Source organism: Stegodyphus dumicola, chromosome 1, assembly GCF_044657685.1.
Source record: "Stegodyphus dumicola isolate Sdum_Otavi_A_Nest chromosome 1, ASM4465768v1".
NCBI lineage: Eukaryota > Metazoa > Arthropoda > Arachnida > Araneae > Eresidae > Stegodyphus > Stegodyphus dumicola.
Window position 1 is genome coordinate 22,368,277 of NC_140768.1, and position 16,410 is coordinate 22,384,686.

The following is a 16,410-nucleotide window of genomic DNA, read 5'->3' on the forward strand; positions in this document are numbered from 1 at the left end:
TTTTGTTATAAGTATTTATGTAGCAGTTTCGCCTTTTGAGTCTCAGTGTTTTTTTATGGGAACTGTTTAAAAAAACTGGAAAAATTTTTTAAAAAAAGCTAAAACGCTCTATTTTCCAAGATAACTCAAAATCATAACCAAAGAGGACTGACGTAAAAATTACGAATTTCTTTTAAGAAATAAGGTAATTACGAATTTTTTTATGTTTTTAGCCTACAGAGTGTATTAGAATATTTGAAAATGTAACCTCTCCCTTTTTTTTTTTTTTTTCATTTCTTGGAAGGTTTTTGGTACGACTATGCAAAAACAAGTTTTAATTTTGTTATGGAATGTAAGTTATAATATCTAGCACTTTTATGTAGGGATTAGCTATATGAAATGATGATATTAAGACCATACAAAAATATGTAAAAGTATGCAGTTTAATATTTTCCAACCTAATCAGTATGTTTTAAAAATGTTTAAAAATTATTAAAACATGTAGACAAAACTATATTGAGCTTTTTTTTTTAAATTAAAAAAAGAGAAAACTTTGCTTTAAAGAATTACACATATTTTTATTTATTTTATATATTTTGTTTTATTTACTATTTTTAAAATTTTTATTAATTACTGGCCACTAAGCAATAGTTATCATTAAACGATAAGGCCACCCATTGCCTAGCTTTTTTTTTTTAAAAAAAAGAAGGAAAGTAATCTATGCATCTTTGTTCTTTTTTCTAGAACAACAGTTCCAGTTCATGCGCCCACTGAAGAGCATGAAGGTGATGGAGAAAGAAAAAGTGGTCTTGGAGTGTGAAGTGGATGAATACGATGCAATAGTTAAATGGTTTAAAGGTGATAAGGAGTTGGTCAAAACTAAAGACAAAAAGTAAGTTTATATCGGAATATCTCAGTTTAGATTAAATTCATACGTCAGGATAATAAGAAACATTCAACATATTAAAGGCAGGTTTTTGCATCACAGTCCATGGTAGCGTTTAACGTGCCATGCTACACTAGTGTTGTGTGTGTACTGAGATATGTTGATCACATCATATTTTACGAGGATGAACCATTACCACATTCCCCAATGTTTGTGCATTATATGTGAAATACTTTTTCCAAAACAGTGGTCTGAATAAAATGGATCCATTCTTTGGGCGTAATTAAATTTGAAATGCGTCAGACATTTAGAATTAAGTTTAGTTTCTGAATTCTCAGACCATTTGGTATGGACCAGTTTCTGGATCGCCAAACATTTTGGATGCACACTTTATGAAAGAAAGAATCATTGAAGGCATCAATATTGAACGTTCTTGTTCAACCGTGGTGGAAATTGAATATCATTTCCGTGTAAATCCTATTGACACTAGCCACTAATTGCAATAAAAAGATTCAGAGAATGATAGCTAGCTTTTATGCCTAAATAATAGAACATAAATATCTCTATTATTTTTCTGACTCCTTGAATCTTGAATTACGAAACATTTGGCGTACTATCAGGTGATATGTTGACTGCTATACTAATATTATGCTGTAACTATTTAGCCGGGAGAAAATTCCCGAAAATGTAACATCCTTTTCTGTTGTATCATTTAATATTATTTTTCACACTGAAAATTTAGTATTACTCTTTCCAAGTCTGTGTTATAAAACATTTTTAACTTGCATGTAAAATATTAATATTAATCATAAGATTATTGGGATAAAAGTAAGAGCCAAATATGCAAGCAAACTTAAATCATTTTATTAGCTTAGAACCGCATTAAAGTGATCAAGAAAGAAATAACAATTAAAGTGAGAAATTACAAGTAAAGAAGAAATTATGTTAAATAAACGAAATCCAATTATTACTGATTAAATTATTCATAATTTTACCTACTATTACGATCATTTACTTTCGTTTGAACTACTTAACTTAGCTAATATATTTTCGAGTTTACTGGATTCACATCTTCATAATTCTTTGCTTATAGGTTACTGTTATGCCTAATATGGAAGCTTGTACAGATTTGTTTTATTTTATAATATCAAAGTAAATCCATATCTCTCAGAACTATTTTCCGAAGCAAATAACCGATGTGTATATTTAACTTAAAAAGTAAAAACAACTATTTTTGCAAAATGTTTAAGATATTTTTAGTTATTTGCATATATGAATTCTGCTTATGACAAAGTTGAGTTTCCTCGATATTTGAGGAAATGATGTATAATTCTGACAAAAAGTCTGAAATCGGATATTCGATAAAGTCCAAAAAAGCAGTGCAGCAAGATATAATACGCCTCTTTTTATTAAGAATTTTAAGTAACCTAAGATATTTTGATTCAACATTATCTGTGTAAGTACATGATAGTCTTACATCGTGTTATAAATATTTTTCAATCGATATTTCTCAGGTTTGACATCACTCAAGAAGGTCGAAAGCGAAGGCTCATTATCAAGAGCGCCAAATTAGCAGATGAAGGAGAATACACATGCAAAACGAATGCCGATACGACAACAGGCGAACTGATTGTTGAACGTAAGTAAAATAAATAAAGTAGTTTTTCTTACGGGAGCTACAAGTGTTTTCATTTAATCTATACAACAAGTTTAGAAGAGTTAACCGTATTTTATAATTAAATAAGACATGTGCTAAAATTTATGAAATTTACTTGGAGCACTAGTTTAAATGATGAGAGTCTGTTTAGAAATTCACAAACTCTGCAATGTTGGCCGGATAATTCACAATAAAGAATCTATTATATTTTTTCTGTTTTCTCTAAAATACAAATGCACGCCCGTACCTTTAACTGGTATTATAAAAGACCTTCCCGAAGTAAATTTACGATGTTTATTACCTCTAAAGCAAAATTTATTTTAGCGTAACACATTTCAAACTGTGCTTCATCATGGACATCTCATTTTCTACTTATTAGCAATGAACTCAGGTATTTAGGAGAAATGGGGAAACTACCTTTAAAATTCTTTAAAGAATTTCATTAAATTTGATATACGTTATATGTTCTGTGATTTACGTCTAACATTCTGTTAAATAAATATATCAAATTTGGAATACTTAATGGGAACTGGATAATTTAATGCTACGGCTTTTGTTGTTGAAAGCAAAATTCGTTTTCGAATTTTGCTTTCAACAACAAAAGTCAATCTTTAGTTTGAGAGCCCATCAGCGGCCGAGCGGTAAAGTCGCTGAACACTGGTAGTTCGGTTCGAGTTTCGAATCCCGCGAACGGGCTGGCTGCATGGGCGTTTTCGTAGTCTTCCACATGTGTAACGTGTATACGAGCCAGTTTCCCTTAGAAAGTCCTCCACGAAGGCATCCCTCTCCTTAGGCAGATAGCCCTAGCGTGCTTTGCCATAATCTCAATAAACCAAACCAAACCAAACCAATCTTTAGTTTATCAAAGTCGAAAAAGTCAACAAAAGTTAATCTTTAGTTTTTAGTAAAAACAAACTTTAGTTAAGCAAAATGTGAGGCAAACTAAAGATCCATTAAATTAATTCGTTTAGTTTTGCTACTATCCTAATTAAATATGATACTTTTAGTGTAGTGTCGAATGCTTTTCATTAATGGATTCCATATTTAGATATCAGTCAGCCACCAAAATATTATAACATAATTTTCTCGTGCCACAATTTAAGTAAAGTTTATACAACTTATAGTACATTTAAGACAACTTAACGGTAATAAGCGTGTAGACTACTGAACTTTTAATTTTGTAATTTTCATTAAATAGAAAACTTTTATTTCAGTTTAAAGATTTTTAAGAAAAGTATTTCTTAACTTTCAAAATGTTATTTTTAATTTTTATATTTAAAATAACGCATTTAGAACTGATAAATTTTATTGTGAACTTATTATTGCTTAGTCCAAAATACTAGTTTAACAGTTCTACCAATTTAAATAATTTTATTTTTTTGACAGAAGATTTTAAGTGCTTTATAGTATTTCATAATTTTAATGTTTTATAAAAAGCAGGTTGAAATATTTTATGAGAGCAAATCTAAAAGAATGTTTTGATATATCATATTAGCAACAAACGCAAAATTCGACAAGCTTTTATCGATTGCCTTCTGAGTTATAAAAACCTTCATAATTTTTAAAAAATAAATTATAAAATTTTGATAAAACTATTAAAATTTTCAATTTAGTGTAGACAGTTTTTTAGAAAAACGTATGTTCTAATTATACCATTGATATTACATTTACTAAGTAGATTTATTGACGTATCAACTATATTTTTTAAATGTTAGAACTGGCTTATTTAAGAATGTTTTCTCCAAAAGTTTTATATTTACCTCCTTAAGTAATAATAAGACAAAGGAATGTAATGTAATATATCTTGACAAATTTTCACATATATTGATTCTACTGCTCTGTAGGAAAGTCTGTTAATTTTAATAGTTCCGTCTTTTCTCCTTTCTTAGCTTCTAATCGTTTCGTGAAGAAGCTAAAAGACACATCTGCAGTGGAACGAGATACAGTCGTCCTGGAGGTTGAATTGATGGACAAAAAAGCTCCTGCTGAATGGTTTAAAGATGGCCAACCCATTAAACCATCCAATAAGTACGTTGCGTTATTTTATTTGAATACACAATATGCTTTTCTAACTAAATGTTATGCTTTTCTTTTTAATTTTTGAAAACATTAGTTAAAGATATGGATATAGGATTCCCGTTGAAAGATTCTCTCACCCCTCACTTCACGAAGAAAAAAATCGTGACTTTGTAAAGCATTTTCTGCCTCCTTACCCATGTCTTTGTGGTGTAATTTTAAGACGCCCACCTAGAAAATCGGGAGGTCCCTAGTTAGAATCCTGGAGAGGATAATGCTGATATTTCGCCTTTCCTACTCTGAAATAAATGAACCCCAGTGATGGTGTTACTTATGTTCCCTCCTCTGATAAGTCTAATGACGTTGCACTGTCTTGTAGAACAATTAAGTATTTATTGACGGAGGAAACATGAAAAAGAGTAGTGTCCTCTGCGATATTGGAACTACGGATGTCCGGATTACCAGCGGACGCGATTCCATTTACATCGCAAAGGAGAAGACATCTTACACCTTGGTAACATAGAATGCTGTTGAAGGTCTACGCTGTAAAATAATCAATAAAACAAATGAAAAGAGACCCTCTTCTAACCGTTTCCCATAGCATTTGGAAAAGAGGCACACTAGTTTTAAAATTAATCAAAAGCCAAATTTTACATTTTGCAGAGGAAACGTTAAACGTTATGCATTTCGAGAGATTATAAGTACTGGTTTCTTTTCTTGAAGAAGTAAAAACATTCTACATCATATTTCCAGAAATAGACCCTTTTGATAAATGCAGTAAAAGTAATTAATAAGAGAAAATAATATAAAAAATGAATAAAAAAATCCTAAAAGCTTTCATATTTTATACAACGCTCAAAGGGCCTTTTTAACGGTTGTGTGTTACCTTTATTTATTAAATATTATGTTCTTCGCTTTTAAACCATAAAATTCATTTCAACAGCAGTAACACAAAATATTTAAAAGAGCATATCTTTAGAATTTTCGATACACAGTGTCGTTTGCTGGAGATAACAATGTTTTTTTCTCCCGTACATTATTGCCATTGCTCGCTTCGGTATTGTTGAGTTTCTTAATTAAAAACTCATAAATGCTTCACAAAATATGAAAGAGAGAATAAAACAAATTCCAAATTCGGGCTTCCAGATGCCCATATTCGGGTGGAGACGTTATTACTATTCAAAATTTGATGGCTCTAGGTACCGTTGCATTTTCACAATACGAGAAACATACATACATTTATGCAGATTCTTCATTATTTAATTTCTTTAAATACACTGACTACCAATAAGTATTTGGAGACATAGAAGTTCCTTCACCGATTTTGCACGGGTAGTGCACCCCTGAATTCGGCGATGCAACTCGTCCCAGAGGTTCTCCATAGGGTTCAGGTCTGGACTCTGGGCAGGCCAGTCCATTCGATGAACTCGATTGGCACCATACCAAGCCTTGGTTAATGTCGAAACATGACAACTGGCATTGTCGTCCTGAAAGTAACAGGGGTCCAACCCGTAAAATTGCCACAACGTAGGAAGCACATTGTCATCCAAAATAGTGCAGTAGGCATCGGAGTTGAGCTTACCATGAATGTGGACCAAGGGTCCCAGCCTATACCAGGAGAAACACCCCCAGACCATAATTCCACCTCCGCCGAACTTGACTGTTGGCACAATGCATTCTGGCAGGAGACGTTCTGCAGGTAGACGCCAGACTCAGACCCTGCCATCCGAACGGTAAGGGGTGAACCTTGATTCGTCACTCCAAAAAACCCGTTTCCACTAATCTACGGTCCAATTTCGATGTGCTTTGCACCACATTAACCGAGCAGCGCGGTTGGACTTTATAATCAAAGGCTTATGGGCAGCAGCACGAATATGAAAACCAAGCAGATGGGCTTCCTTACGGATGGTATTCATTGAAGCAATACTCCTGGATGCCTGTTGAACCTCCTCGCGGATGAGGGCCATCGGTTGGGTGCGGTTCTTCCGAATTTCTCTGGACAGCACTCGTCGGTCTCTATCTCCCACTTTCGTTGATCTGTCGACTCGGGGCACATTCCGACAATCACCGCTCACCTTCCATTTCTTAATCACATAGGCCACTGTCGATTTTGGGTACTTCAGATCGCTAGATATGTCCCTTAAGAGTCAGCCACATTTGTGATACCCGATAATTATACCTTTCTCGAAATCAGAGAGCTCGAACTGCGAGGCATCTTGCATGCGACTAAAGCCGATGCTGTTTCCTACACTATATATACCGGCGGAGTCCGTGACATTTCTTAGGACCGCAGATATCGTCATTTGCATAAGTGTCCAAATACTTATTGGTAGTCAGTGTATAATATAAGGCTCTAATATTTGGTGGCAACAATTTAAAAAGTGATTCACCGTGTATAGTGCGCCAACGCAAGACATACGGCCATCTACTGAAATACAAACAAACACATTAAAATTATATTATAGATCCCGTAAGTTATCTTAAATTTAGTTACGCTCTCATTATCTTAAACTACCCCTTTTTAGAGAGTCACATTTCCTTGAAGGCTTCCACATTTATTAAAATCCATCAACTTAATGATATCATTTACAATTTTGTTTATCTTATAAATTTCATCCATTCTTTTTTTATTCCTTCAAATATGTTGAGCTACAAGTTATGTTTCTTGTCTTTTTCTTAACTTGTGTTATTTCTTTTATGTATAAGATACATTTCTGTTAAAATGATGCAAAATAGTTTTACTCCTTGAAAAGAGGATTTGGTGCTAACATCTCTCTGCGTTATTATAAAGCCATTTTCAGTTTAAGTGTGAGTTTTGAGTAATTTTGAACACCAATCTTTCAGGTTATACTAGTATTTTGCTTAAATATAAATTGAAAAGGAATAATTTTAAAACAGTACGCACAGTAAAATTACATTGGGAATCGTGTAATCTTTTGTTTAGCTTAGTTCCCAGACATTCTTTTTTATTAAAAGAATCATGTTTCCCTTGACACAATATTGTGCTGTAGATAGTAGATTTTTAACTTTGACTGTTTGGAAATCTGAAATTTTCACCACAGTATTGTGTCTATTTAATGATGAAGAACAATAAGTAAATAAATGGTTTTAATTCCCTTCTATTTGTGGCAATTAAGCCATTTACAAAAGAACTGCAATATTTGGATTAATATTCCACTTTTGTTGTTAACAGAACATTTTGATGTGATTCCACACACCATTTTTCAAAGACAAATTATTGGAAAAAAATAATCTGAATATAAACTGAAGTTTAAATGACAAATGTAAATAAATAATAAATATAAATAAATCTTCATCATGACATGAACTATGATTTTTGTTATTTTCAGCATCAGCATTAAGTCTTTAGGCGATGGCAGGCATCAACTGATAATCACCAACTGTCAGATCGATGACGCGGGAGAATACGAATGCAGAAGCAAGGAACTTTCCTCTTCTGGAAGACTTGCTGTAGGAGAAGGTAAGTACTTCTTACGGATTTTATAAAAACAGCCATTGTTCCCTCAATCTTCAATGCGAGAAATTGCTGTATTAATTATTGTATTTTATGTAAGCCTGAATTAAAATGAAGGTAACTGATTGAAACATACCAGGCAATAGAACAAGTTGTTTTCCCCCCTAATACTGAGAACTAGTGTATAATACTCAGGATAACCCAATGCAGAAGCCCATGATTAATACAGCATTTGTGTTGTAATCAGCATTGTGTATAGAACGTGAGGTACGCTGTGCAAAAAAGGGGGGTGAAAGTTCTACATCTCCCGTTTTACTGGGCCGATTGACAAAATTTACCGTAATTTCCGGAAGAAAGGCCCCATCAGCGTAAACGCCGCACTCGAGAAAAATGGCGGGAAAAAAATTAAAATTACACAGAAACGCCGCATCAGCGTAAACGCCGCAATAGATTAAATTGCGCGTGACATCGTCGTGGGCCGTATAGATGCAAAAACTCAACCTAAGTCCTGATATATGACATACCAGTTAAGAAAAATGCATGAAATGAAACCATAACTCAAAAATAAATTAAAGGTAAGAAATGTATAGCTTCTGTGCCGTTTAGAGACATTTTCAAAAATTTTCCGTTCCCTTCGTACTTAAAAACTATCCAACAAGTACTTGTACCCAAACTGATGGGATCTGTATTTGGCAGAATGCCAAGAAAAATTCATTCATGCTGAAGAGGAAATACGTCAGAGTTCGTTATTGCGAGGCAGGTCCGCCTTTGAAAAAAATTACAGAAAAGGCAGGGGTGGGGAGAGGACGGGTCCTGGAAGATTCATCGAATGGCAGAGGAGAGAGACTATTCAAACTGATGAAAATGTTGATTTGAAAGGGGGAAGAATGTTATTGTTCTGAGATCTCGTTTAGGGTGAATAAAGCATGTAGGTCCGTTCAAGGGAAAGAATGTAAACAAAATAACGTTCGCAAAAAGCAATTGAGTGGTCTTTTGCGTGGAAACAGCACCAGTCTATGCACAATGACAAGGCCATCCAAACTATGTACAATGACCATCATAGGAAATATTTTATTGTTAGAGTGCACCTAAACGCCGCATGGGTAGAAACGCCGCACCCGCTGAAAATTTAAGTTTTAAACACGTAAACGCCGCGGCGTTTCTTCCGGAAATTACGGTAACTTTCGCTTTTCGTCTCTTGAAAGCGCGATTTAGGATATGTATCAGATTTATATATAGCATTTTTCTAATATAGGTATTTCGATACATAATCGGACTTTTTCTGCAATAACACACCAATTTTTTTCCATATTTCCATTCGACGACTTAAATTACGCCATACTAACAAGTTTTGTAAAAATCGCACGAGTAGTTTTTAAAAAAATTAGGTCTCAAAATTTTAACTCCTCAGTGTTAATTGAGTTTGGTATATATTGATTAATCTCTCTTTTTTTATTAAGCTTATTTGATTCTTCCTTTCACATTTCGAAATTCAGGTTCATTCCAAATAAAATTCACACATTTTTTATAATTTATTTTTAAAATTTGTATTTTTGAATAACTTTTATAAATTTTCAAAAACAAATTTGAATTATAATCTATGAAATTTTTACCATCATCTTAAAGTAGACGTATTTCTTATCACATCTGCAAAAAATTAAATTTTTTATTCAAAATTTCCGAAGATGTACGTGAATTTACATATTTGCGCGTTTTGAAATTTGGCGTATTTGTTGAAAGCGATAAAACATCAAATGTGGTTTAGACACTTTGCTAAAATTATTTGAAAGTAGGAACGATATGACTTTTCCCCCGCTGGTTTTACAACGAAAAAAAAGGAAAGGAAAATAGGTTGCTACAAATTAAGAACTTCGCCAACTGAATTATTCTTGGCGCAAACCGAGAAAAAATACTCTAAGATAAATTTTTGAATTTCTCTGTAAATTTCGCACCAAATTTTACAAAATTTAATTTTTACGCATAATTTGAGTCATAGAGTCGAAATATGGAAACAATTGATATGTTATTTCAGAAAAATTCCGATTTTGTGTCAAAATACTTACGTTAGAACAATGCTATATATAAAGCTAATATATATCCTAAGTCGCGCTTTCGAGACATGAAAAATGCAATTTGAATTTTGTAAATCGGCCCAGTAGAACGAGAGATGTAGAACTGCCCCATTTTTTGGGGGGGAGCAGTGTACATATACTGATAGCTTTGTTACTACCAAATGTGTCTAAAAAATGTGTCTAAAATTTATTTTGGCGTACAAAAGACTTGGTGTGTGTTTATTTAGTTTCGTTCTTTCGGTTGAAAAATACAGTGACGGCTAGTCTTGAGAAAAGCTCTGTCGATCTTTTAAACATACACTGACTACCAATAAGTATTTGGACACCTATGCAAATGGCGATATCTGCGGTCCTAAGGTATGTCACGGACTCCGCCGGTATATATCGTGTAGGAAACAGCATCGGCTTTAGTTGCATGCAAGATGCCTCACAGTTCGGAGCTCTCTGATTTCGAGAAAGGTATAATTATCGGGTATCATAAATGTGGCCGATCCTTAAGGGACATATCTAGCCATCTGAAGTACCCAAAATCGACAGTGGCCTATGTGATTAAGAAATGGAAGGTGAGCGGTGATTGTCGGAATGTGCCCCGTGTCGGCAGACCAACGAAACTGGGAGATAGAGACCGACGAGTGCTGTCCAGAGAAATTGGGAAGAACCACCCCCAACCGATGGCCCTCATCCGCGAGGAGTTTCAACAGGCATCCGGGAGTATTGTTTAAATGAATACCATCCGTAAAGAAGCACATCTGCTTGGTTTTCATAGTCGTGCCTTTGATCACAAAGTCCAGCCGCGCTGCTCGGTTAATGTGGTGCAAAGCACATCGAAATTGGACCGTAGATCAGTGGAAACGGGTTCTTTGGAGTGACGAATAAAGGTTCACCCTTTACCGTTCGGATGGCAGGGTCTAGGTCTGGAGTCTACCTGGAGAACGTCTCCTGCCAGAATGCATTGTGCCAACAGTCAAGTTCGGCGGAGGTGGAATTATGGTCTGGGGGTGGTTCTCCTGGTACGGGCTGGGACCCTTGGTCCCCATTCATGGTAACCTCAACTCTGATGCCTACTGCACTATTTTGGATGACAATGTGCTTCCTACGTTGTGGCAATTTTACGGGTTGGACCCCTGTTACTTTTAGGACGACAATGCCAGTTGTCATGTTTCGACGTTAACCAAGGCTTGGTATGGTGCCAATGGAGTTCATCGAATGGACTGGCCTGTCCAGAGTCCAGACCTGAACCCTATGGAGAACCTCTGGGACGAGTTGCATCGCCGAATTCAGGGGTGCACTACCCGTGCAAAATCGGTGAAGGAACTACTATGTCTTCTCCAAGGCGAGTGGAAGAAAATACCACTAGCTGCAATACAAAGACTTGTGGAAAGTAAGCCCCGGAGGGTCCACGCTGTAATTACCTCTCGTGGAGGCTTTACCAACTATTGATTTTGAATAAAGTTAGTTTTTCTTTTCTATCACAGGTGTCCAAATACTTATTGGTAGTCAGTTTAGCTGATATATTTCTATCGTAGAATATCTATAATTTAGTGTTTATCACTAAACATCTAACTTAATGCCGACTGTCGTTTGTTGAAAATACAGTGAACAGATATTGAAGGCAAATTTTGGCATTTATTCTGTATACTAAAGCAAATTTTATCCTTTTCTAAAGGACACTGGACAAATGAACGAGGATAAAAGAGATTCTATAACTTAAAATTTATTAGTCCTCTTTACAAGAAATTGAATTTTTTATAGGCTATTCTATATGTGTTTTTACATCAATGGTTAACTTTCATGAAATAATATAAGAGTCAAAAATTTACCATTCCAAAGAAAGATAGCTCCAATACACTTTGCAAAAGCCACTAATCTAACACGATATTTTTCTAAATTAGGTTCAATAAAATATCAGCACTCATCTTTAAGAACTTTTCTTTGCTTAATACATTTTATCTGCGAATATATGTACATTATTTTTATCTTTTTTAGGTGAAAAGCCTCCTAAAATAAGCCGAGATAAAACAGAATTCAGTGGAGATGTAAACAAACCCCTCACTGCTGAAATTCCGTTCACAAGTAAGTCTATGAATTTTGAGTGTATAAAAAATAGTAAATTTTCTCTTGCATTATAATATTAAGATGCTTAGAAGATTTGTAGCTTAGAAATGGTTCGTAGTGTATTTTTTTAAATGAATGTTTTTCTATTTGCAGTTCCTGGCACTAAGGTTTCGGATATCGCCTCGAAGCTGCTTCGTAATGGAAAGCCTGTTATGGCAAAGGACATTGAAATTACCGTTAGGAACGATAAAGTAGTGATCATATTTAGAAAGCCTCCAAGGGAGGCGAGCGGGGATTACGAACTATGCTTGTCGAATGCCACTGGCGAAGACAAAATGAAAATCAACTTCAACTTTTTAGGTAATCCTTACAAAGAGAATTAATTATTTCCCTTTCTTCATTGTAGTAATAGCGGAAAAAAATGAAATATACGGAATCGTATTTTTACGATGGATAGATTTTGAAATAAACCATGAGCGGAAGGAAAAACACGGTGCATACAACAAAGAGACAAATAAACGAAAAAGAAAATTGGTTCCAACGTTAATACACTAACTTACAATCATTGCAATGAAAGTTGCGATTCCGGAAATGAAATATTTTTATTTTTCACGCTCCAGGCGCGTTGCCATTCAGTAAAGTCTAAGATATTTTATTTTCAGATTAATTCTGGAAGTTAAACTGCGTAACAAACTAGGCAAAGATAAGCAATAAGCAATAAATCTGTTCCTCAAAAAAAAATTTTTTTTTACTTTTTCATATAATTGATTTAAATAAAATTTCATTAAAATCAAGTAATATCAAATTCGAATTAATAAATTTTTTATGAAATTATACTAGCTGGATTCATTAAAATCATTATATATATTTTTTATTTCTTACGATAACTATTTTAGGCGGCTGGCTGTGCAACCGATTAGTTTTTAAAGAAATAATATAGCGACAGTAAAAAAAATATGGCAACAACTAATATTTTATCGGGAAATCTAAAATTACGCTGTTTCCAAATATTTTGTGCCTCTGTTATTGAATTTTATGCGACGTAAGGACGAAGAACATCATATTTAATAAACAAAATTAAACGCGCAAAAAGTTAATAAGAAAAAGACAAAAAAAGTATTTTGTATGTCATATTAGTAAGAAAACTGAACATTGATATGACGAACTAAGAAAAGAGTGTAAACATTTTTAAAAATGCATCCCACATTAAACAATGGAACAATGGGATTTTAAAAACATGCTCTTATGCTGCTTTTAAAAATTTGGTAATTTTGCTTTTGAAATGTATGTGGCGTAAATGCAAAGAAAATATCCATTTTGACCGCTATCGAATGCAATTTAACGATGTTTTTGCGTGATATCTGTACGTAAGAACAGAATAAAAGACTCGTTTCCTCCAAAAAAATTATAAAACTGCTTTAAAATAAATTCTGAAGAGAAATTTTCGTGGCATCTGTACGAGCGTATGTACGTATCTCGCATAACTCAAAAACGAGTAGCCTCAGAACCTTGAAATTTTGTATATAGGACTGTTATAACATGTAGGTGTGCACCTCGTATTTTGGTTGCAATCGGCCGCACCAAACGTATATAAATTATATTTATAAATATATCCACTCTGTTACCCGGTTCAGTGATCTCAGTTTCTTTACTTTTCTTTATATGTTTGTAAATTGTACATTTTTTGCTTTAAAAATGATTGAATTATTTTGTTTTCTCCGGTTAAGGTTATCTCCGGTTATCTTCTGGTTAAGGTTTTTATTCCTTTAGTAAATCTGTATGCAATATTTTTAGAATTATCAACAATTTTATAGTTGTTTAAGTGCCGCTAAGCTATTTTATTTTTATGGTGGCCATTGATTGTTTACATTTGAAACAGCAGACTAGTTTATTTGTTACCAATCTAGATAAACTTAGCTTCGCAACAACAAAGATAACGCCTCCATTTATTATTGCCAATTAACTCACGCTTAATCATTTCTGGAATGTTTTCGAGGAAAGAAGTGTTTAAGATTTACTTCGTAATTTTTAATATAGATATTTTGAGTTTTTATGTATTTTCGCCTTCTCGCGAAGTGAGAACTGAATTAATTGAATGAGAAATACTCAATCGTCTGTGAAAAACTGTTTCTGTTTTGTTTTGTTTGCTTAATTTCTTTCATACATCATTCTAGCTTTATTATAGTATTTGAATAGAACATGTGGCAACGATTAGATAATTCTATTCTTTAAATGATATAAATTCTGTGCATTCGGAGTTATAATATGAACGAAATATAATACTGTTAGGTGAACCTAGTGCCAGAGTGTCGCTATGGTAAACAAATACTAGAGTGAATTTTAAAGAATGCATTTATTCTATTGTGGTTTATGCGCTGTCGGCGAAGTAGATTTAATTCAATCCAATAAGTTTAAATGAAATGGAAGAAAAAAATGCGTATAATTTAATATTCCGTTCAAGGAAGTCATATGGTGTACACATCAGATTTTTTTCTTTAAATGACGTTTACATAAAAGTCTGATATGTAAGGTTGTAACTTATACGTCACATCAACGTGGCAATATACCTTTGGCACTTTGTTTGAAAACAAGAATTTAAAAAAGATTACCATGGATTTAATTTTGAAAAAAAAAATATGTAGCACTTCTGTCGAATATACTCATGTATTAATTTCACAAAATATAGTACATCTATATTTTAAAGTAATGTAAAGCATTGAAAAATAATATTCAAAACGCATGAAAGTAAAAATAACAAGAAATGCAGGTCCGCAGCTTTAACATACAGTCATTGATATAACACATACAATCATACAGTTTTCCCATGCTTAGGTTTAGATTTTGCATTAAAATAACTTGACTTGATTTAAAAATTAATTATGGAAAAAAATAGCTAAAACTTTTACTGATAAAATGAACTCGTAGCTCTGTGAGTGGCGGACAGACAAAGGCAGATTCTGCAACCTGCAAGTTTACAAATGCACAGTAACTTTTGCTGTTAAACAGTACCTATGATACACAATAAAAAACTTTACAAACTAAAGGCCCTTTGAGTTGTAGGTTAATAAATGAATTCTAAATTTATTAATGAACATAATCTATTATTACAAAAACGAATGCTATTAAATTAATTCTGCAATCCACTGTTAGATAACTGTAGAAGGAACTGCTAATTCATAAGCCATTAAAAGCTATTTACAGAGTTGAAGAAAGTTTCTTTCGAAGGGAGGAATTATTTCATCTCGGTGACAATCCTTTTAACTTTTAATAAAAAATTCACTTCCGATTTAATCGGGAAGCATAATTCACGCATATCACTTCTAATTTCCATGATGACATTTAAAATGAACTTCAAGCCGGATTTAAACCTTAACATTAAGATCGTGAATATTTGTTTAGTGGAAACATTAAAAGGTACTATAAATGCAAGCTACCTCTTTTCTTTTATATTAAATTAATCTGCCTTTGCTGAAGCAAGTAGGTGTCTCTCAGAAGTTAAAATATTATACAGCTATTTAATTTAACTGGAATTAGAACTGATTAGTCTGTGCTTTCCTTTCAATATCTAGCTTTAAAATCTCGTATTCTTAGTTATTTCTGATAAATAAAAACTTTAAAAAAAATATATACTGCCCGTTTTAAATTATAAATGACAAAAATCTTCCTTTACAGATGTTCCACAACCGCCTCAAGGACCTTTAGATGTGACCGACATATTCCGTGATCGCTGCAAGCTTTCCTGGAAACCCCCGCTGGACACAGGAGGTATGCCCCTAAGCCACTACATGATTGAGATGCAGGACATGGGCGCACGAGGAGGATGGATTGAAATTGGCACGACGGAAAATACGAACTTCGATGTCACTGGACTTGTCAATAAGAAGGAGTACAAATTCCGTGTGAGAGCAGTCAACAAAAAAGGAGCCTCAGATCCTCTCGTATCCGCCAAACCTATCATTGCAAAAGATCCTTATGGTAAGATTTTGTAAGAAAAGTACAATGAAGAAAACATACATGAGCACTGAAATTTGTCATTTCTTTGCAATAGTTGCATTTGCTACTTAAAAATTTTATATACAGAGTTTGCCATTAAAGCGGTCCCTACATTGAAAAGAGAGTCCGACGAAAACACTGATATGAACTTGACAATAAATAATAAATTTATATCATTATTTATTTCCCTATCAATGTACGTCTACATTGTGACGTAAGTGTTATTGTGTAGCATAATCAGTTAGCTGCTAAGTTGCGACCAGGCACTAAACCGCAA

At 33.6% G+C, this 16,410-nt stretch overlaps 1 protein-coding gene and 1 long non-coding RNA gene across 3 annotated transcripts in view; one reads left to right on the top strand and one right to left on the bottom strand.

Moving 5' to 3' along the window:
• Positions 1 to 16,410, top strand: part of LOC118188284 (twitchin-like) — a 384,165-nt gene that overhangs the window by 142,531 nt on the left and 225,224 nt on the right. For both annotated transcript variants that reach the window (XM_085813574.1, XM_085813575.1), the window contains 7 exons: positions 724 to 871; positions 2,380 to 2,504; positions 4,412 to 4,550; positions 7,889 to 8,019; positions 12,072 to 12,158; positions 12,294 to 12,500; positions 15,813 to 16,115. In XM_085813574.1, coding sequence (XP_085669700.1) covers positions 724 to 871; positions 2,380 to 2,504; positions 4,412 to 4,550; positions 7,889 to 8,019; positions 12,072 to 12,158; positions 12,294 to 12,500; positions 15,813 to 16,115 — 1,140 coding nt within the window. The remainder of the gene's footprint in view (positions 1 to 723; positions 872 to 2,379; positions 2,505 to 4,411; positions 4,551 to 7,888; positions 8,020 to 12,071; positions 12,159 to 12,293; positions 12,501 to 15,812; positions 16,116 to 16,410) is intronic.
• LOC146999057 (uncharacterized) overlaps positions 1 to 16,410 on the bottom strand; it is a 114,228-nt gene that overhangs the window by 87,447 nt on the left and 10,371 nt on the right. The window lies entirely within an intron of this gene.